The sequence below is a fragment of the Takifugu rubripes genome, chromosome 6, assembly GCF_901000725.2.
Source record: "Takifugu rubripes chromosome 6, fTakRub1.2, whole genome shotgun sequence".
Taxonomy (NCBI): domain Eukaryota; kingdom Metazoa; phylum Chordata; class Actinopteri; order Tetraodontiformes; family Tetraodontidae; genus Takifugu; species Takifugu rubripes.
In genome coordinates, this window is record NC_042290.1 from 9,821,979 (window position 1) to 9,841,698 (window position 19,720).

General features: G+C 47.6%; 1 protein-coding gene across 1 annotated transcript; it reads left to right on the forward strand.

Moving 5' to 3' along the window:
• The first annotated feature begins 114 nt into the window (after positions 1–114).
• Positions 115–17,365, forward strand: ass1 (argininosuccinate synthase 1). The gene is made up of 15 exons (XM_003965377.3): positions 115–433; positions 919–1,038; positions 1,592–1,660; positions 1,744–1,932; positions 2,372–2,428; positions 2,507–2,581; positions 3,326–3,396; positions 3,482–3,512; positions 7,722–7,812; positions 9,638–9,722; positions 9,959–10,023; positions 12,507–12,638; positions 13,837–13,993; positions 16,100–16,165; positions 16,246–17,365. The coding sequence occupies exons 2-15, from the start codon at positions 937–939 to the stop codon at positions 16,292–16,294; spliced, it is 1,239 nt and encodes a 412-aa protein (XP_003965426.2). The 5' UTR covers positions 115–433; positions 919–936; the 3' UTR covers positions 16,295–17,365.
• The last annotated feature ends 2,355 nt before the right edge of the window (positions 17,366–19,720 follow it).

Consider the following 19,720-nt stretch of genomic DNA (forward strand, 5'->3'; position numbering starts at 1 on the left):
ACCACCACGCTGCACTCCTATTGGTCGGCTGGGGAGCGTCGACCAGATCTTGAGTCGAGCTCTCTGCATCTGAATTGGTGTCAGTCTTTTATCAGGAGCTCTCTTTATTCCCAAGGCCGCGACCTCGCCGGTCCATAAACGTGTCACTCTGCGCGACGCGTGACCGCCATTTTCAGAGCCACGTTGACGGTGATGTTTATTGTCTTTTGCCCAAAAAAAACAAATCGCACTTTGCAGCGCCGGACCCGGGCTCCACCTGTTGCGCCGTGCGCGGCGCGAGCTGCGGGGGATCCTCCAGATCTTATTTTGACCATGTGACATTTACGCTGCGCGTGACGTCATCATGTGGACGGGCCCTTTTATTCGCTTAAAGAGTCAAACCGGTTCTGGTGAAGCCGCAGGGACGCGTGATCTTGCATCAGTCTCGTAACTGGTGAGTACGAAGCTTTGACGCCGGTCTTTGACATTTTTTTTATTTATTTTTATTATTATTTTTGTCATTTCTGGGGTTTTATCTTCGCAAACGGTGCGGACTCGTGTTGTTTGATCCGAATTTCCAAAAAGACCTGTGGATTCAACAAAACGCGCTCTCTTGATTTAAACTGAAATTCTGCGTGGAACCTGGGCTGGTGCGCTTGGAGGGATGTTGTGATTTTACTCATCATTGAAATAACGCAACATTTTACGGCTGAGTTACCAGTTAGACTCCATTTTGTGTAAAATCTAATGTCCTCTGATGTAATGGGATAGAAGCCGAGGGAGCATTGCTGTTGATATTAAAGTAAAGGCAGCAAATGCAAATTATATTCACAGCCGGTTTTGCTGCTTTAAATCCAAAAAGAACTTTGTGTTCTGAGAGCATGTTGCATTAATGGTCCAGTCTGTCACTTGTATCAGCATGTTTTCCCTCTGCCACAGCCCCCCCACCGCCACATCATGTCTAAAGGAACAGTGGTTCTGGCCTACAGCGGAGGTCTTGACACCTCTTGTATCCTGGTTTGGCTGAAGGAGCAAGGCTATGATGTCATCACCTTCTTGGTAAGCTTCCCCTCATCTGGGCTCCTTTATTTTGCTCCCTACAGTCCCCAAAATGTCCCCCCAGAGCTCCCCTTCGTGGAAGCTGCCTGCTGCGTTTTTTGTCTTTTTTTTTGTGTTTGATTTTTTTTTTTTTTTTTTGCCGGCTGTGCAGTTTAGAACTGCACAGCCGGCAGATTTTTGCAACTGTGTAACCTTTCAGTGAGGGGTCCAGGGGGGGATGGGCAGAGGTTTACAGTCCATTTTCAACCACAGCAGAGTCCAGCAGAGCAGACAATCAGTAATGTAGGACAATGTCCTCTCCCTCAGAGCAGAAACTGTTGATAAAGCTGTATAATGTATGCTTTAGCCAGACGGCCCTTTTCTGTTCCTCCCAGGCACCAGCGCGTGCAGACGTTTGGTAATCGATGTGCAGTAAAGCCACAACTTTTTCAAGTCGTTAATTTAAAAGAAAATGTCCAAAGTTGCATCACGCTCCTGCAAAGTCCCGCGTTACGAAATTCTCCGAAGAAGCGTCTTGTGACGAGCTTTCCTGAAATAAACTGTGATTCTCCAGGCCAACGTCGGGCAAGACGAAGACTTTAAAGCTGCGAAGGACAAGGCTGAAACTCTGGGCGCCAAGAAGGTACCAGAAAATGATTGGTGTGTTGTTCCGCTGAGGTTTTTAAGCTTGCCTTTCATGTTCACACCTGCACACGTGTCAAACAGGTTTTCATTGAAGACGTGCGTGCTGAGTTTGTGGAGGACTTCATCTGGCCGGCCCTGCAGGCCAACGCCATTTATGAGGACCGATACCTGCTGGGCACCGCCATCGCGCGGCCTTGTATCGCCCGCAAGCTAGTTGAGATTGCACGCAGGGAGGGCGCCCAGTTTATCTCCCATGGTGCAACAGGAAAGGTAAAACGACTGCAGGACACGCAACTGAGACCTATTTATACTCTCTGTTCACATTCATCCAGCCTGTTTTTGCAGGGTTCCTTTCTGAATTAAACACACATGTTTTTTTATGCATGTTAATACAGTAACTGTTCTTGTTTTTCTTGTCTAGTTTTTTGTTACACTTTAACTGGGCTGTACAACCAGTTTGAGCTTGGGTTGGCGCCAATCATATCTGTGTCTGTCGGCTCTAGAACCTAAAAATTTTTTAAACTGGATCTGCTACCATCAGAATTTTCTTCAATTTCTGGTCAAATGAGCACAATCGGGTTGAGTTGAAGTGCAGTGCGCATGTTTGGCCTCTAGATGGAGACATGCGTCTCAATCGTATTAAATTCATGGATTAACAGGAATGAACTGAATGACTCAATGGAACTCCTGCTAAATCTCTGCTCCTCAGGGTAATGACCAGATCCGTTTCGAGCTCTCGTGCTACGCTCTCTACCCTGAAGTTAAGGTTCGTCTGCAGCGCCGTTTTTGCAAAGATTGTGCTGCTGGCTCGAACATTGAAGTCTTTCATTCCTCTCTTATTCAGGTCATCGCACCGTGGAGGATCCCTGAGTTCTACAACCGCTTCAAGGGTAGAAAAGACCTGATGGAGTACGCTCAGGTAAGGCCAGACCACAAACGGCCTCATCCCCAAATGATCAACAGTCCAAACGTGGCATTCCCAAAACACCGTATCCAAACAGCGTTTTTGTAAGAACCAAGAATTTGGAATGCTCGTGATTCAAAATAATTTGTTCCTTGTGATCCAGGACAGCTTAACCAAACTATATTGAATATTGAAAGATAGCTGTTAAAGTCATACTAATGCATGCACGAAGGAACGCCTAATTTACTCGCTGTCTGTTACGTTGAAACACTTTATTCGTGGTTGAATCGGTTTGTCACACTGCTGCAATGTACATAACTGGGCAAAACTCCAAACCTAATATCCTTCCCCACCACAAGAGTTCTCACCTGTGCTCCTGCTCTTTAGTTTGAGTTGAACTTTGTCCTTTGCAGAAGTAAACCCCCACAAAAAAATCAAGAAAGTAATCGAAAGTCTAATATTACTAAGTACCCATTTGTCACCACTAGAGGGAGCTCGTGTCGCGTGGGACAACACCTCTGCCTCGCGTCTCCCTCATAAACCAGTGAATGACCCGTCTAAAACGGGCTTTTCTTGCCAAATATTTTTGTTGTTTTTACTGCAGACTCTATTTGAAGGGACAAATGCATTTTTATTACACGGTATGCCATAAAACCAGTCCAGAAATCATCCCGTTGGTACTCGTTGGCAGCTTTCAGGAGCGCTGTGTGAGGTCTTTGAGATGAATATAACATATCAGCTCTGTCTTTTATCCGGTAGAAACATGGAATCCCTGTTCCTGTGTCTCCTAAAGCACCCTGGAGCATGGATGCCAACCTCATGCATATCAGGTGGGCTGGTTGCATCTTTTTTTTATTTCTGAAAGTCAATTGGAAATCATGACATTCTTATACTCTAAATGATTTTACTCTGCAGCTATGAGTCTGGAATCCTGGAGAATCCCAAGGTAAGACTTGTTCCTACTGGTTTTTTTAAAATGATTCAACACTTTTATCAAAAAACCAGCTGTGAATCCTGAAGCAAGAGTAATAATTAATAATAATCGGACATTATATTATTACACTATATTTTGCACAGATGCGTCCATTTATAGGCTGCCTCGCTTGATGAACATCTGTATTTAAGGCACCATGAACATCTGGACATTATCTCTTATCTGTTGGTGAGCAACAGTAGTAGGCAGTAAGGCCTCCGTCCCCCCAGATGAGCCATGCCAGCCATGGTACAAACTCCCACACTGCGTCTCATGGGTGAGACAGTTTGATCTCTGTGCGGGGTCAAAGGTCAGAGCACTACATACAGGTTGGCCCCTGTGACCCCCAGAGCTCCCATCTTTTGGTTGCTGTGTCTGTGTATGTGTCTGTCCTCACCCTGGGTCCTCGCCGGGCCCTGGGAAGAGCCCGGGACACACAGACACTGACTTGTCGTCAGCAACGCTTCGACTAATTCCCAATTTCATGGGAGCCAGGGAGGGGGAAGGGTTAGGGCGTTGCGCCCAGCTGGGGCCTCCTGAGTTCTAGCCCCAACTCTTCGGGACCTTATTGTTCCACTGGTTGCGCCGCCGCGGGCTGCGACGTGGGAGGGGAGCCATTTCACCGTGACACCGTGACACCAAAATGTCACCAGTAACAGTAAAGTACAAAGACAGCGCGCCAGACAGATGAGTCCCCAAATGGAGCGGGGATGCAGGGGCAGGGCCGCTGTAACTCAGACCTCCATCCCTCTCACTCTTCCTCTGGCCCTTTCCCACCCCTCCGCTGCCTCTTTAGTGGTCGGCCTGTTGAGAAATGTTTTGAAAAGAATGAGATGAGCCAGCTCAATAGCATAGCGATGCACGATGACAGTATTGTGTAAGTGATTTTATTTACCCCCCTCCCTCTTTTTTGGGGGGTCCTTTTACTCCAATTTTGAATCAATTGATGGCAGTAAATTCAATGAAATATTTATGATGCAGGACTCCGCAGTGGTAAAAGGATTTGAATATATTATCCAGGGCACGAAATGATAATTTCAACTAATAATTAAGCAGTTCCACGGCCACTGCTTAATGTCTTTACAGGTACGTTTGCTGCGTACTTTTATTGAATAAAGGAACCGCATTTGGGGGGCAGTTTCACCTTAAATGAAGGAGCTGCAACCAGAAACCAATAAGAACACAATAATTGCAAAACAAGTGAAATTCTCAAGATTCTGAATGACCTAGAAGGTCACCTGAAATAGTTCACCTTGTTCTAAGAGCCCTCTTCTCCATATCAGCCCCTGTTCCTACTCTGGTTACAGCCCTTAAGGCTCAGGGCAGACCTCAACTATTCAAGCCCCTCAGAACCCCCCCACCCCCCACCTGTGTTACAAAGGCCCCTCTCTGCTCAATATACTCAGATTAGGAAACGTCCAAATGGTCGCTCACGTGTTCTGCTGTAGATAAGAGTCCTCAGAGCTCTGGTTACTCAGTGATTAACAATGCATCCTTCCTGATCACCCTAAACCATCTCGCCACCAGCACAATTCCTTTTTTTATTTGCTCACCTCCAGTCCGGCGTTTTTTTTCCCTCGGAGGGGACGTGCGCCACATTTGGGGAGGTGGTTCTGAAGTAAAAGGCTTATTTAAAGAGAACAGCGAGCTTTATCCATATCGCATCGTCAGGGTCAATTTTCTTTGAAATGTAGAGGATGTTTACCTCCATTAGTGTCATGTGGAACTTTGAAAACGGCAGAAAACAGCTAATTTAGGGAAGAACGGGCAACTCAAGTCGTTGAAATTCTGGGAATGCTTCCAATAGAATTCCATCAGATATGAATTCTTTCCATACAGTATTCCCAATATTTCAAGTTAAATGTTCCTTCATCTGTTTTTTCGACATTATCTCAGGCCCTTTTCCCAGAGCTTTATTACTCACCGTGGCTTTTCTGTCCATCTTTGAGAATGTTTATCCAGTGCTCCAACTGTTGGACCTCGCTGCAGCCTCCCCCCCCCCATGTCCCTCCATGCATGAGCAGTTGTTCCCAGCCTGAGGCAGCCTGACACTTGTCCCGAGTCATTAAAACATCACCTCAGTCTTAATTATAGCCTCTGTCAGTGAGCTTCCCCGCGCCCGTCGCCCCCTTTGATCAGTTCGCCGGCGAGCAGAAATAAAGAAGCGTAACGCACAGGCCCCCCCCCGCTCACCTAGAGGAAATGAAAAGTTGTTTTCTCCTGGTCGCATGGCTGGCTGGAAAGATAGATGGATAGAGGACTGCCTGTGGGGAGAGGAAGTGGGCCTGCAGGTGGATGTGTGCACGTGAATGTGTGCTTTGAAGCGGAGCGGCCGGCGTTTGTCGGGTGCCTTCGCTGCCCTCGGGTCTGATTGGTCTGACCCGTCTCCCTCGGCGAGTGCGCCCCGCGTCCACCTCGCCGTTACTGTCATTTGACTCCGCTGCCGTGGCTGTGAAAATTCCCCCCAGCGTTAAGGATGGAGCGATACCCCCGGAACGTCGTTGGAACGTTTCGTGTTTGTCTCAATTTGCCGCGCTTGCATTTTAGGGAGAAGGACAGACTTGAAACATGGTGATTTAGGCGTCATTTCCGAACCATTGCGCCACAGTCGTCATTTCCTCAGTTCCCCTCTCGACTCTCCCTTTTTCCTTCTCCTGCCTCCCCCTCTCCCTCCTGTCACCTCAGCTTCTTTTGGGCTCCGTTGGCTCCGATTGAAAGCCAATGAGGCAACTAATGTGTGGAAAGATAGAAATTTACTTTGCTTTAAGTCCGTGCGTCAGCCGTCTCCACGTTTAGCACAACAATGTCTCGGAGGCGAAGGTGTCCAAAGGAGCCGCTCGGTGCTACACGATGGAGCGCTTCATGCCCCATTTCTCACCAATAACCCCCCACCCCCCCCTCGCCTCGCCTCCCGCCTTCTTTCTCTTTACCTTTCCCTCTGTTTCTGGGCCGTGGCTTGGGGACAGGTCCACCTGCGGGGGGCTTGAATTGAAATGCATTGATCTTTCGCTCACTGGAAACAAGCTTATTCCACCTTTTTTTTTTTTTTTTTTCTTCTTCTGTATCAAAAAGCCCATCAAGTGCACGAGTGCACGCTTTCCTTTCAAGCGGGTGTTTTCCGGGATTATTTACCAAAAAGGCATTTCTACAAGGTGTCCCAAATTCATATATGTATTTAACTTTAGCAAGAAAAGGGAAATTATTGGATGCTTCTCGAGAATAATGAGGATTTTTCTTGGATTTTAAGTCAACTAAAACTCATTTTGGTTGTAGTTAGGACAGATAAAAGCACACGGATACGACATCATCCACAACAAATACCATCACAGGATGTTGCGTGACACCGCGTTCGGACACCTATAGCAACTGTCAAGTTTTAGATTCTTCAGGATTTAAAATTCAGATCCTTTCCCCCCCAAACCATCAAAGGCTTTTTAGGCTTTTTCTCCCCCTGTAGATTTGCTCTCATTTGGCATCTTTCAAGGCGCTGAGGCAGAAAATAAAGGAAAGGAAGATGGGCCCTTTCCCAGTCAATTTTGGTGTTTAGTTAAAAGGAAAGGAAAGTGATTGCGCCGCTCGTTTTCTCCTGGGTGACAGGCGACGAGCAGATGCCGATTAGTTATTGTATGATGATTTACTGTCTGGTAAAGCTTTCCATTTAAATGCACCCAGTGGTTATTTTGCATAGTTCCCCCCCCTGCAATTTGCCTCAGCTCAGAGGACATTGGCCGCCGTCTTGTCCTAATGCTGTGTAATTGTTGCAGGGCCGCATCGCTGGGCACACGCGTCGGCCTGTCACCCTCGCTCGGCTCCCCCACCAGGAGCGAACAAAGTTGTTTCTATGTGTAAAAAAAAAAAAATGCAAGCGCGTTTAAATTTCATCAGAGGATGAATAGATCATTCAGGGGACGGATCTGTCATAACAGCAGGTGTGTTTGGAGTGTTTCCCGGTCTCCTCCCAGTATTCCCAGTCTTTTTTTTTCCTTCCTGGTGAAAAGTCAATGTGAGGAAAGTGAAACCAACCAGAGAAAAATGTAGAACGTGGGTTTCCTCCCACCTCTTGATGGCTTTCTCAGCTCTCCTTTGCGTCCATCCTCCTCTCTTCCTCTCCGCCTTCTCTGGAGACGTCGGCGACCTTCTCGCCACCGTGTGTGAAATGGAGTGAATTTGTGTGTTTTTCAGCAACATGCTCCGGCTGACCTGTACATGATGACCAAGAACCCGGAAGATTCTCCCAATAGCGCCGATGTCCTTGAGATTGAGTTCAAGAACGGTCGGTACAAATAATTTTTCACTCTTTTTTTAAAAAACAACAACAACACTTTAATAAGAAAAGATTCTGTTTTTTCCATGTAACACACATGAGCTCCATAAGAGGGGTCTCACCACCTTGTATCTCTTGGCTTTGGTCAACGGTGGCGTTTATTGCCGAGGGGCGACGGCTCCGGCGCTGACCCGGCTGCACATTATCGCCATTCCTGGCCACCCAGACTCGTCCTCAGCTCCACATGACATTACTCGTCCCAAAGCTGCTGTGTTTGTGCCCAGGGGGGCACAAACAGGCCGGAAGCATTAAGTCCAGCTAATACACCAAGCCCTGAGGGGCCAGAGAAACATTCATCAGATACTTCGCCACGAGAGTCGGCGGGAAGTGGAAAGTGTCACATGTTTGCACAAAGGGAGGACGGAGAAGAAACGTCCACGCCTGAGGCAGATGGCACAGACGCTTGCTCTCTAGCGAGCAGATCAATCGGCGGAGGGACACTGGAGGACTCGCTGGACAGTTTCTGGAGCTGTAATGGTGATTTGCAGGGAGCATTAGTGAGCGTTGGAATAACGCAGCCCGGAGATCAGATGTGTCTGCGGTGGCGCGGCGATGCCTGGGCCGCATTTTCGAGCTGTTTTCACACACGTCCCCTGTGCTTTTTTTATTGAGCACCCGATGACAAAAGCTGTTTTAGTTGTCCGAACAAAGGCTGGAGCCTACTCCTCCCTCTGAGCACAAGATCAGCACAAGAATGTTTCATTGCAGTCCCCCTCCCACCTTTTCATCCCTGCCCTTTCTCACCAAAGTTTTCTCACTGATTAAAAAAGAATATTTAACAACAGGAACCTTTTCCCCCTGTCAAACACTCCATTCCCTGTTCCTCTCCCCCTTTTTTCAGGAAAATATTTTCATCCCTCCCTCCTTTCAGGCCAGAGAGGTAGAGAGGAAAAATGTAAAGCAGTAATTTTTCCTACAGCTGTGTCTGCGCTCCTATTGTCTGCACTGTTAGGCCGCGAGAACCTGAAGAAAAGGACCCCGGGGGGAAAAAAAAGAGCCCTCGGTGAATGACAGAACCCGCACGATGGAGACAGCGATGGAAACAAGGAAGAGAGGCCGGCCGCTTTACTCCCACGTTTAGACATTTGATTTATTTAAACTTTTAATCTAATTATTAGACATGTGGGGAGGGGCGTTTTAGCAGCGCGTCATCCGCACGGGCCTTTCGTGCACTCTGAGGCGCCCGTTTCACGTCCATGGGAGCGCCGGGATTCCCGCGATAAGAGAATGGGTCGGCAACAAAGCATTTTTCAAGTCACTCACATGTGGGGGCAGAAGAGCCTGACAGCTGGAAGTGTGTATACAAGGAGAGGGAATATCAGCAGGTTTCCTCTGAAGCTCACACACACACACACACACACGCACACGAGTCGTTGCTTTGCCGCCACCTTTGGCCCGTGTGGCTCATTGAAGGCCATGAACGGAACAGGTCCTGACAGTGATTGATGCGTGATGAAGTGTGTGTGTTGGAGACAAGGCGCTAACAAGAGGCTGCGTTTAATATGATGAGGCCGCACATGCGCAGAAACGTGCACCAGCGCCCAAAACGCCTCGGCGAACAAAGCCGCGTGAGTAATTGAATTAGGTAAAGGCCTGCCCACGATTTCACAGCTTTCAAAGGAGCAGAGCCTTTGAATTTATTAGCTATTCTCTCTGACCCCTTTTTCTGGTTGTTGTCACTTTTCGCTGACGGCCATTGATTTCAGGGGTTCATGAACGTTTCTTTATTGTTTTTTAAATAAATTTCATATAATGCGGCTGTTTTCTGTTTCAGGAGTGCCGATCAAAGTGGTCGATGTGAAGCAGGGCACCTCCAAGAGCTCTCCGCTGGATATTTTTTCATATCTCAACCTTATCGGGTGAGAATCGATCTACTACATCTCATATTAGCCCCCCCCATTAATTAGCATAACTGAAACACCTCGGTGGTACCGACTGGATTCATGTGCAAATGAGTATCGGTACTGGAGGTGCTGTTGCTGTGGTTGTTTCTGACTTGTAGGCGAGTTGAACTCTTATCCAGCTCTAAGTGCTTCTTTGTGAAATGGCCGTCCTAAAGGTGAAATTAACGTGTCCCCGCCTGTCTGTCTCGCAGCGGCAACCATGGCGTGGGCAGGATTGACATCGTCGAGAACCGTTTCATTGGCATGAAGTCCCGCGGTAAGAAATTATCGAAAATTATACTTCAATTCGTTTGTCATTTCTCAATTTGTGCCAATTTAGCCTGCATTTACGCGCCGTGAGTGCAGCGAGGTAGAGGGGCTTCGAGTCCCAAAAACACCAGAATATTTTAATTTTATCGGTTCAAAAGCTTTCCTTTCAGTGAGCCGGGCTTTCACGCAATTTGCAGTTATTTTACATGAGTGCTTTAGGTGTCACACTTTCTATTCTGCTTCCATCAAAAGCCGGCTGGATGGCAAACGCGCTCTCTTTCAAAAGGAAATCTTTTCCTCTGGTTCACCTGGAATCATGGACTTCCCATCACTTATGCATGCACACACAGAAAGAAAACACACACAGTGTGAACAAGGTATCAGTGTTTGTGCTCCGCTGGACACAAACAAATACGCAGTTGATGGTGCAAGTGCACACGCAGTCACAGGGAGGTTTTTGTCTCTGTCTTTGGGATCAACAGGCAGCAGCGAAAGGTTATTTCCGAGGTCTCTACATGCGTTAGGACAGCACACACACACGCACACACACACACACTGTGATTGCCAAATGGACCGGCCAACGCACTGCGGCTGCAGAAAAACTTGGCAGGTAGAAATTGGAAAATGGGAAGCCCACATTTCGAGCCCTTTGGCTGAACAAAAGCTCTGAGCTTTTTTTCCCCCAATCTCCAGCTGTATCGAAAGGTGGTGCGCAAGGTGTCCGAGCGGCTGAATGACTGCCGCGGAGTGTACCCGCCAGTCCGCTGCGTAATGGCAGGCGCCTATACGCACAAAAGACGATGGGAGGGACTGAATGGGAACATGTCAAACCTATTTGTGAGGGGTCAGGGAGGTGGAGAGCGCTGAAATGGTTTGTCAAGAATGTTGTCACTGCTGCTACAAACCATTCGACAGACTAACATTTTCCCACCTGTCAGCGGGCTGTCAGGTCCGTGACCTGTGCGTCTCGGAAGAGTCGCCCCTTTCAGCAACAGGAAATGCCTCTGTCCGTCGATGTCCACTGTCAAAATCAAAATGAAGTTGTTGTCAAAGCTAAAAACTTTCAAGGCATTTCTTCTGTACGTCTTAAAATTGAATGCATCCACCAATATCATGGTTGTTTATCAGTCCAGGTCTGATCAGCCTTAAGAAAGATAGAGATGCTTCATATTTAAACCTCGGGACTAAATATTCACATCAGTGAATCCTTTTTACCCAAATGTGAAGGTTTTGCCCTTTGATATCAGACTGCCAGTTTGCTCCAAAGGTCAGAGGTCATCAGCTCAAGAAGATATCCCCCCTGACCCGAACCACCTCTTGCCTGCAGCGCGGTTAGCATACCTGCACTAACCGTATAAAAGACTAAAACTTTAAAAACCACTGGAGGTGCTTTCCATTCAGCTTAACTAGCCAGCCTCAGATGGAGCTTAGCCAGATAGCATTTCATTGTTTGCCCCACACTCTAAGCTAGCTCTTTGGAGCTGTTAAGCCAAGCTGTGTTTGAGGGCAGTTTTAACTTATTTATCTGATAGAGCAGACGGAAGTGTCCCTACGTGTCCTGTGCGGACCTGAATCACTAAAAGCCACGAGCCATTGTCACTCAGGCGACAACCTTTTAAGGCTTAAGACAATTAGCAGCTCGGCTAAGCTCAGCTTTTGGCCACTAGCATGAAAGGCTTCTCCATTTTCAGACCCCGGCACTGTAGTATTTGGGGTCAGACAGATTTGGACTCATAAATCCGGATGGAGTCAAGTAAAAAGTTCTAGTTTTCTGAAAAGATTGCTTTTGAAGTTTTGATGTCTGTTTGGCAGCGCGGTTTGAATTGAGGGGGAGTTCACCGTCATACAGACTGACACATAATGTGAAGAACCATGTTTTCAGAATCATTGCTCAGTTTTTGAACGTTTCAGCTCGAGCTAAAATGGATGTCATTGATAAAGCTCCTATTTGGGTTGTCAGATGCGTCTGGCAGCATTTTCCTTTGTCCTCCTTTTGTTTTTGCTGACACTTGATTGACGGCTTCATTTCTCCTGTCATCTACCTCATCTTTTCTCCTCTCAACCCTCCCCCCTCCTGTCCAGAGGGGGTAAATTGCAGGGTAGGCAGAGTCCTGGTCCGGGCTCCAGGCTGGCAGGGGCCTCCTACCCTGTCATTTACCCAGGACAGGCTCATCCGCGGTTCAGTGAAGGCTTGTCTGTCAAGACAGCTGATGGATAATCAAGCCACTCGCGGTTGCATAAGAGCTCGGGTTGGTTGTTGTTGTGAATTGCCTCTGATGGAGATAATGATGATGGAGCGTTATGGTTCTGACAAAATTAGCAGATGTATTGGAGAAAACTACCCGCACCCTTTCTGCGTGTTCCACAAAAAGTGTCATTTGGGTCTCACAAATGCGTAGATCTACATTAGAGCTTAAATATGACGCTGGGAGAGACGAGCATTTCTCTGCTAACAGCAACAATAACAACTGTGTTTCCCCTCTGCGTCAGGGATATATGAAACCCCGGGAGGTACGATTCTGTTGAAGGCCCATTTAGACATCGAAACCTTCACCATGGACAAAGAGGTGCGTCGGATCAAACAGGGACTGGGGATCAAGTTCTCTGAACTGGTGTACAACGGTAAGACCCTCGAATGCATCACCTAAATGAGATCGTTTCACTTCTTTTAGCCTCGGATTTTTACATCTTGTGGTGGTTGTTGTTGTTGTTGTTGTTGTCGCCACGCTGGAGCGTACCTGCACCCGCGGCGCGTGTTTGCACGTGTGCGCTGAGCTTCTCTTGGCTCAGGTGTCTTAATCCTCCCTTCTGCTCCGTCTTCACTCCTCCTGTACTTTTATCCACATAATAGGATCAGCGCCATTAGAGACCGGCTACTGGGCCACTTGGGTTAGACCCTCCAGAGACGAGAAGCAAACGCAGGCAGAGATTAAACCCATTGTGGATTTAAATCATTTATAAGTGCAGAGAAATGGCAGGTGGATTGTTAACATAAACCCCAGCCAGCCTTCTGTCTCGCATCTGTTTCATCCGAAGAAGTAGAGGCGTAAAGGTTTAACCGTGGTGCACTTCAGTCTCTGGATAAATCAAATTTTAAAATCTTCAAAATGATCCTGTATCTATTTAAACTCAGTCATACCGTCATTGTTACACTTTCCGTTTGGACTGTAAACTGCGCGCCGTTGTTATGTCTGGTGCCAATGAAAGCGGGGAAAAGATTGTCTTTGAACGTGGCCAGACGATGAGGTGGAGGTCAGCTGCTGATGAGAGGAGGACCCCTGCTGAGCGAGGCGTGCCTGACCTCTGAACATACACAGACGCATCCCTGAACCATCTGTCTCAGAGACGGATGGCCACGTCTCTAAAATGGGACAAAAGAAACGGGCTGGATGAACTTCACCTGGCCCGCCGACGCCCAGTAACCACCTTTTAGAGCCCGCTGCTGCTAATTGGAGGGTTTGCGGTGTCTATTTCAATTTGTCCTCACTGCACAACATTGTGTTGAGAAACTGTAGCCGTCTCTTGTCCTTTCATACGGCAATCCGCGAAATAATACTGGAAAATTCTATATTTTCCCTGTCATCATTGTTCAACAGTCTTAAAAATAAATATGAGTGAGGGAAGGTTTTAAATGGGTGTGATCTGCATTCTCACCGCTAGGTGTCGCTAAATCGGGTATAATAGCTATAAAAGCCCTTAAATTTTACAAGACGTCTGCGTTTTCTAAGGGTTTTTATATTCCTAAAGACACAATTAACAATGTTGGATGGATATTCTTGTGTTATATTTGTACTTTTCGTAATTTCCTTGTCGTCTTCAGGTTTCTGGTACAGTCCAGAGTGTGAGTTTGTGCGCCACTGCATCAACAAATCACAGGAGAACGTGGAGGGCAAAGTCCAGCTGTCCATCTTCAAGGGCCAGGTCTACATCCTGGGACGAGAGTCACCCAAGTCCCTCTACAACGAGGAGCTGGTCAGGTGAGCGGGGGCAGAATCAACACGCGTGCGTCACTCGTTGCGACGTGACATCTGCTTCTGGCTGCTCCGGGTGCAGCTCAGCTATGCCGCGTTTTCACCAGATACCTTCTGGTTTGCTCAGTTTGCCCGGGTTCTCTTTGACCTCCTCAACACACTAAACTGGCCCTTTCTCACAAAGACATCAGAGATGTGTCAGGCTCAGTTCCTGGAGGGCAGACCGTAACCCCAGCCCTCCTCCCGCTGCACCCCCGTGGCCTCTTAAGTGTGGTAACAGTGGGTTTGTTCAGGATGCTGACCCCTGATGCCCTCTGGGCAGGCTCAGCACTGACCAAAGTAAAAACCCGTCCATATGCCACCGTGTCTCCCCTTCAGTCACACACACGCTCCAGTTGTACCCTTGAGTCAGAGAGTTAATGGCATTTTTCAGCGAGGAAAGAGAGAGAAGGGATTTTAGGAGGAAAGTTCACAAGCATGACGCTAGTTACACAGGTCAGGAGCAGTAAGAAAAGGGTGTCTGTCGCACAGTCGACCATTCGATTCTGTTGCTTGATGGATCAAGCCTGTATGCAGATGTTCGGCCACTTGAGATCTTTTTACTGCTGTCGTTTCAATTAGTTGATGTTTTGTTGTTGTTGTTGTTGTTGTTGCACGCCAGCGTCATACTGTGGCGCCACGCTGCTGCTGAAAAGCTGCTTTTGTCCACAGAGGATGGCGGCAGACAATAGTTATTAGAAAAGGTTTATTTTATAAAACCTACCCCATATTTACCGTGATATTGGTAAAAATGTGAACATTTCCTGCACCTCTACCTATTGAGCAGAGAGAATTTAACTGCTAAATGCACATAAAATGGAGCAGACAATGATATAGGAAGGGAATAAATCTGAAGTTTTGAAGCCGTGGGCAAGTATTTAACTTTACGCAGGTCTACACTCGATTTTCTGCCAGAAATATGAATTGAATGCTAATTTCTATTGATCGGAAATGAGACATAAGCTGCAGTATATGCACTTTCCCTGGCAGCCATACACCTGGAAGCAGCGATCTCACCTTACACACACACTTGTCTCGGCATGACAGCCTGCCACAATCGCTCTAATACACACACAGAGCAGATTAGGCATGAACCCCCCGCTGACACCCTGTTGCCTCTCCGCAGGTAACAGTAAACGGCGTCATTAACACAGTGGTAACACGGTCCGTCACTGCGCCCATCTGAGTCACAAATGTCACCCTCCTCCTCGTCCACTGGCTCCGCTCTCAATTAGACTGCAGGGTTTCTTAAAGGAGTACATGAAATATCCCCTGCTACACACACACACACACACACACACACACACACACACACACACACACACACACACACACACACAAACGGGGTACCGTATTCTTTCAAGCCACTCACTCATAATGGTTCTCAGGTGCCGGGCAGGGAGTCTTGTATTGAGAGTTGATGATTTAGTTGTCGCTCGTTCTTTTTCAAGTGTTTATCCTATCATTTGTTGGCAATTTCCTCCTTTGCTAAGTGCTTTTGAAGAATAAGTGCAAGCTGTACATCAGGAGTTGGGGGTGTCACGGGGAGGAGAGGACTCGGTGAGGGAGTGTATTAAGCACTGCAGGTAGAAACTGCTGTAATTACACAGCGCACGGATGGTCTTTGTGAGGCGCACGCAAAGAAGAAATGACTTCACAACGAGCGGCCGAAAACAAAATCGAACACGCCAAGGCACGAGTTATTGTTTCAGCGTTGGAATAGAAGAGCCGGATAAAAACATAAACCTGCGACTTCAGATTACAAAATCATCCTGACATGACAGCTCGGAGTTGATATGATGGGATTGTTTTTAAAAGAAGAAAAAAAAGCCTCTTTAGTGTGCTTGTTTTTATTCCACATCATTGATTCTATTCAGGACAGACAATGGTCCAGAAACCCAAAAGAGACGCGTTCAGACGGAGATCGATGAGAACGCCATTTTCAAAAAGAACAGATCATTTTAAAAAGTCATGTTTTCCTGGACATCGACAGGGGGCCTCTTCATCCCTGCTGCTCTGGCACCGAACATTTTTAGTCACGTCATGACCAGAATGTCTCTTTTCTTCCTCCAGCATGGACGTACAGGGCGACTACGACCCGTGCGATGCCTCCGGATTCATTCGGATCAATGCTGTCAGGTTAGCATCACCCCAGCCTGCACAGAGCAGTTTATCAATGGAGCTTTTCTAATTGTCCTACCGTCTCCTCGTCTCCGCAGGCTGAGAGAACACCACCGCCTGCAGGGTTTGTCCGCCACAAAAAATTAAAGAGGAAGTCGCCTCGTGTTCCATCAGTCTAATTCGCATCAGGATAGCTACAGCCTTTTGGACAGGTTCAGCAAGTGTTTTCAAAGTGTCTTTCTGCTTTAACTGTTCGCTTCTCATGTTGCCTGAATTATCAGCTGCATTCGATGCAGCCCACCACCGTATCCTTCCCTCCATTCTCCCCGGCGTGGGCGCCGCTGGCAGTGCACTTGCCTCTCCGGGGCTCATCCAGGGCGTCGTAGCCAGGTCGGCGTTCGGCTGACACGGCTTGTCATACCACTGCTTACAGATGACGCCCAGCTCTACCCACAACATGGACATCAAAATTGGCACCTTGTCTCTTGCTGCTACCGAGGCTGTTCAAAAATTGGGAGTCACGATTGATGACTTTTGTCTGATCGTGTAGTCTCGGTGTCCCGGTCGTGCCGCTTTGCCTTATTTGACCTCAGAAAAATCAGGCTCTTCCTCGCCCAGCACGCCACCCATCTGCCGGTGCCCCCGTCCGTCTGCAGCCGCTCCAGATGGTCCAGACAGGGGCGTCGTGTCTGGTCTTCAACCAACTGAAGCAGGCCCACATCACCCCACTGTTGATGGCGCTCCACTGACCACCTGTAGCTGCCCGCATCAAGTCAATTACTTCTGCTGACCTACAGAGTACGAGCTGGATCCGCTCCGCCTTAGCCCATGCTACCCCTCGTCCACTACGTTCTGTACATGAGCGTCATCGGGCAAAACTGTCCTCCTGAGCTCTGTCACCGCTACTTCTCTCCTCACAGCTTTACCTTCCTCATCTCTACTCACTTCCACTCTCTTCTCCTGTTCATGTCCCTCTTCACTGCCTCTCCATAGCTCCGCACTGTTAGTTGCTAGTAGGTAGTAGGAACTACTACTAGGTAGTTCAGGACTGTAAGGTAGTATTTTGGTCTCGACCGCATAGTGGCTTGATTGTGTCTCTCACTATATGTCGCTTTGGACAAAAGCGTCTGCGTCTTGATGACTAAAATGTAAACATTTGGCTGAACCGCGGGGGCGAGAAAAGAGTTAATTGCTTCGCAAATAAAATCTCACTCATGTGTCTTTGGATTCATTACAGCAGTAAAAGAAAATATTTATCATCACTGTTGAATAGGTGAGCACAGTCCATTTATTAAAGCCTGCCTGTTTAACTCCTGGCATTTTTACAGTTACTGCCCCGTGAAGACTCCAGGGCACCAATAAGACCGTATCATATTTACATTATGTAGATGAGGCGGTAGAGGCGCGTTTGGCTTCGTCTGAGGTGAACACGGTGGCTCAGATCGCCGCTGGAGCAAAAGTAATTGCAGCCATTTCTGAGCTCAAATGCCACAAGATGGAAAGAAAACCACTTGACCATATATTTATATTTCTCGGCTCTGCGAGGGGTCTCTGGCTTGAGAGAACAGAGAAAATGGAAAAAGCCTTTTGAAGGAACAGGTGGAGTATTGAAGCATTTACTTTTTTTTTTTTTTTTCCTTTTTGAACCTGATAAAACCTGTATGGAAAAATACTCCTCTGCTTTATTGATTTAAGGTTGATCTCTTCATATTTTGCGACTGTTTCTGGGTTCAGCTCACACAAACCTAAAAAAGGATTCAATATTTTGAATTGAAATCACCCAGTTTAAGGCCAGCTGCATAGAAAAGTGACCAGGGTCAGCGGTTCTCCAGTTTGTAGCAACAATGACAGCCCTGAAGATGGGCTGGGATCCTTTTACTGGTTTTCCCCTCTTAAAACCAGCATCTTAATAATGTGCCAGCTGTTTCTCTGCAGACGCCTCCCTGCTATCTGACCGCAACCACTCCTGTCCTCCTGGTTGTAGCGCTGGTCCAAAGGTAGAGTCCACAGACACGGGAGACCCCCCGCCAGGTCTAATGGGCAATGAGGGTTCCTCGGACCCTTTCAGTCCTTAAAGGGCGCCTCAGCCTCTGCTCAATTACACGGCAGGCGTCTCAGTCTTTCCCTGGTCAATTACCAGCCAGCCCCTACATTTACTGTCATGCACACACAGGTTGCAAGATAATCAGTGTCCAAAATTGCTCACTCAGAATGAAGCAATGGATGGAGAGGTATTCAGATTAGTCAGTCAAGCTGAATGGGGAGGTAGGAGGGATGTGTGGGTGGGGGGGAGGGGCAGCTATCAATCTCAATCTGGCTTCAGTAGCTGGAAGTAGGCGGATCGTGGTCACCTTTCAAGATTTATATCCGGACAGATATGATCCAGAGAAATACTCGTAGGTGTGCTCATTGTTTCAAGGACGATCAATGTTCATTTTAGGCTCCGTTTTTCTTTTCTGATCGCCCGCCCGTGCGTGCGTGCGTGCGCATACGTGCACACCTGGATCTCAGGTGGCTTGTCTGGTGTTCCACTCTCCTCCGCCTCCCTCTTACCTGTCTCCACAGCCAGTCAGGTATGAAAACTGGCTGACACCTGACCAAGGGAATTAATCATCCTTGACCCAAGACCAATTACCCCTCATTACCCACTCTGGCCCCCTCTCTGGGGAGCGCCACGTAACAATAGCACGACATGAAAGTCGGTGGCATCACACAGCCCTAATGGATGCTCCTGCTTGTCCGCATCTCCTCGGGAGCCCAGGTCAGCAGACCTTCAAGTTCTACAACAGCAGACGCACAAAAGGGGCCCTTGTTCGGGGTCACCGTCCATGACCTCTGGAGGTGAAGCATCAAGGCGTCAGTGAACGCAACACCAAAGCTGGAAATGGCTGAAAAAAGGCGGTTAGTAATGCAACAATAAAAGGATATTAGTCACTATTGGATGGTAACTAATTAGAAAACAGACACTTTTCAATTGATCTTGTAAACACAATCACGTCAAATTTTGCTCAGTAACAGTGAGAGTCCTTTGTAATTTTGAGCACAGAAAAAGTGTATCAGGGTAAATCTGTGCTTTTCATCTGCCTGTCAGCTGATCTCTGAAAACAAACTGATGCGGGAACAATGACCACAGGGGGGGGGCTAATTACCGCCAATTCGAGGCAGAAGCTGAAGTGGCTCCTATCCATGTAACTCAACCTCAGCGAGCTCTTTTTAAGGCTCTATTGTCATGTCAGTCCCGCTGTCCCGACCCCATTTTCCACGCTGCGCGTTTCACCCAGGTCACACACGGCCGCTTATCTGGGCTCTCAGTATCTCAGGTAACTGAGCTTCCTGCTTTAAACTGTCTGATACTTCCTACTGTCACACACCAGCCTTGTGCACGAGCCTCAAGATACTCTGATATCTCTAGAAACTCTCAATTATGCCTAATGTCTCCATGTTTGGCTTAATGCTGCATCACTTAGCCAGTGAGGGGTTGTTGCCCCAGTCCCCTGAGCTTTATATAGGATGCTAATGGCTGCTGGGGATGATGAGGTCACCCACTTATGACTAAGAAACAATAAACAAGTA

Excerpts from the sequence above, each read along its gene's own strand:
- ass1 (XM_003965377.3), top strand. The coding sequence starts at position 937 with ATGTCTAAAGGAACAGTGGTTCTGGCCTACAGCGGAGGTCTTGACACC. Across the intron at positions 1,039-1,591 it reads ATGATGTCATCACCTTCTTG|GCCAACGTCGGGCAAGACGA; the intron begins GTAAGCTTCCCC and ends GTGATTCTCCAG. Across the intron at positions 12,639-13,836 it reads CTCTGAACTGGTGTACAACG|GTTTCTGGTACAGTCCAGAG; the intron begins GTAAGACCCTCG and ends TGTCGTCTTCAG.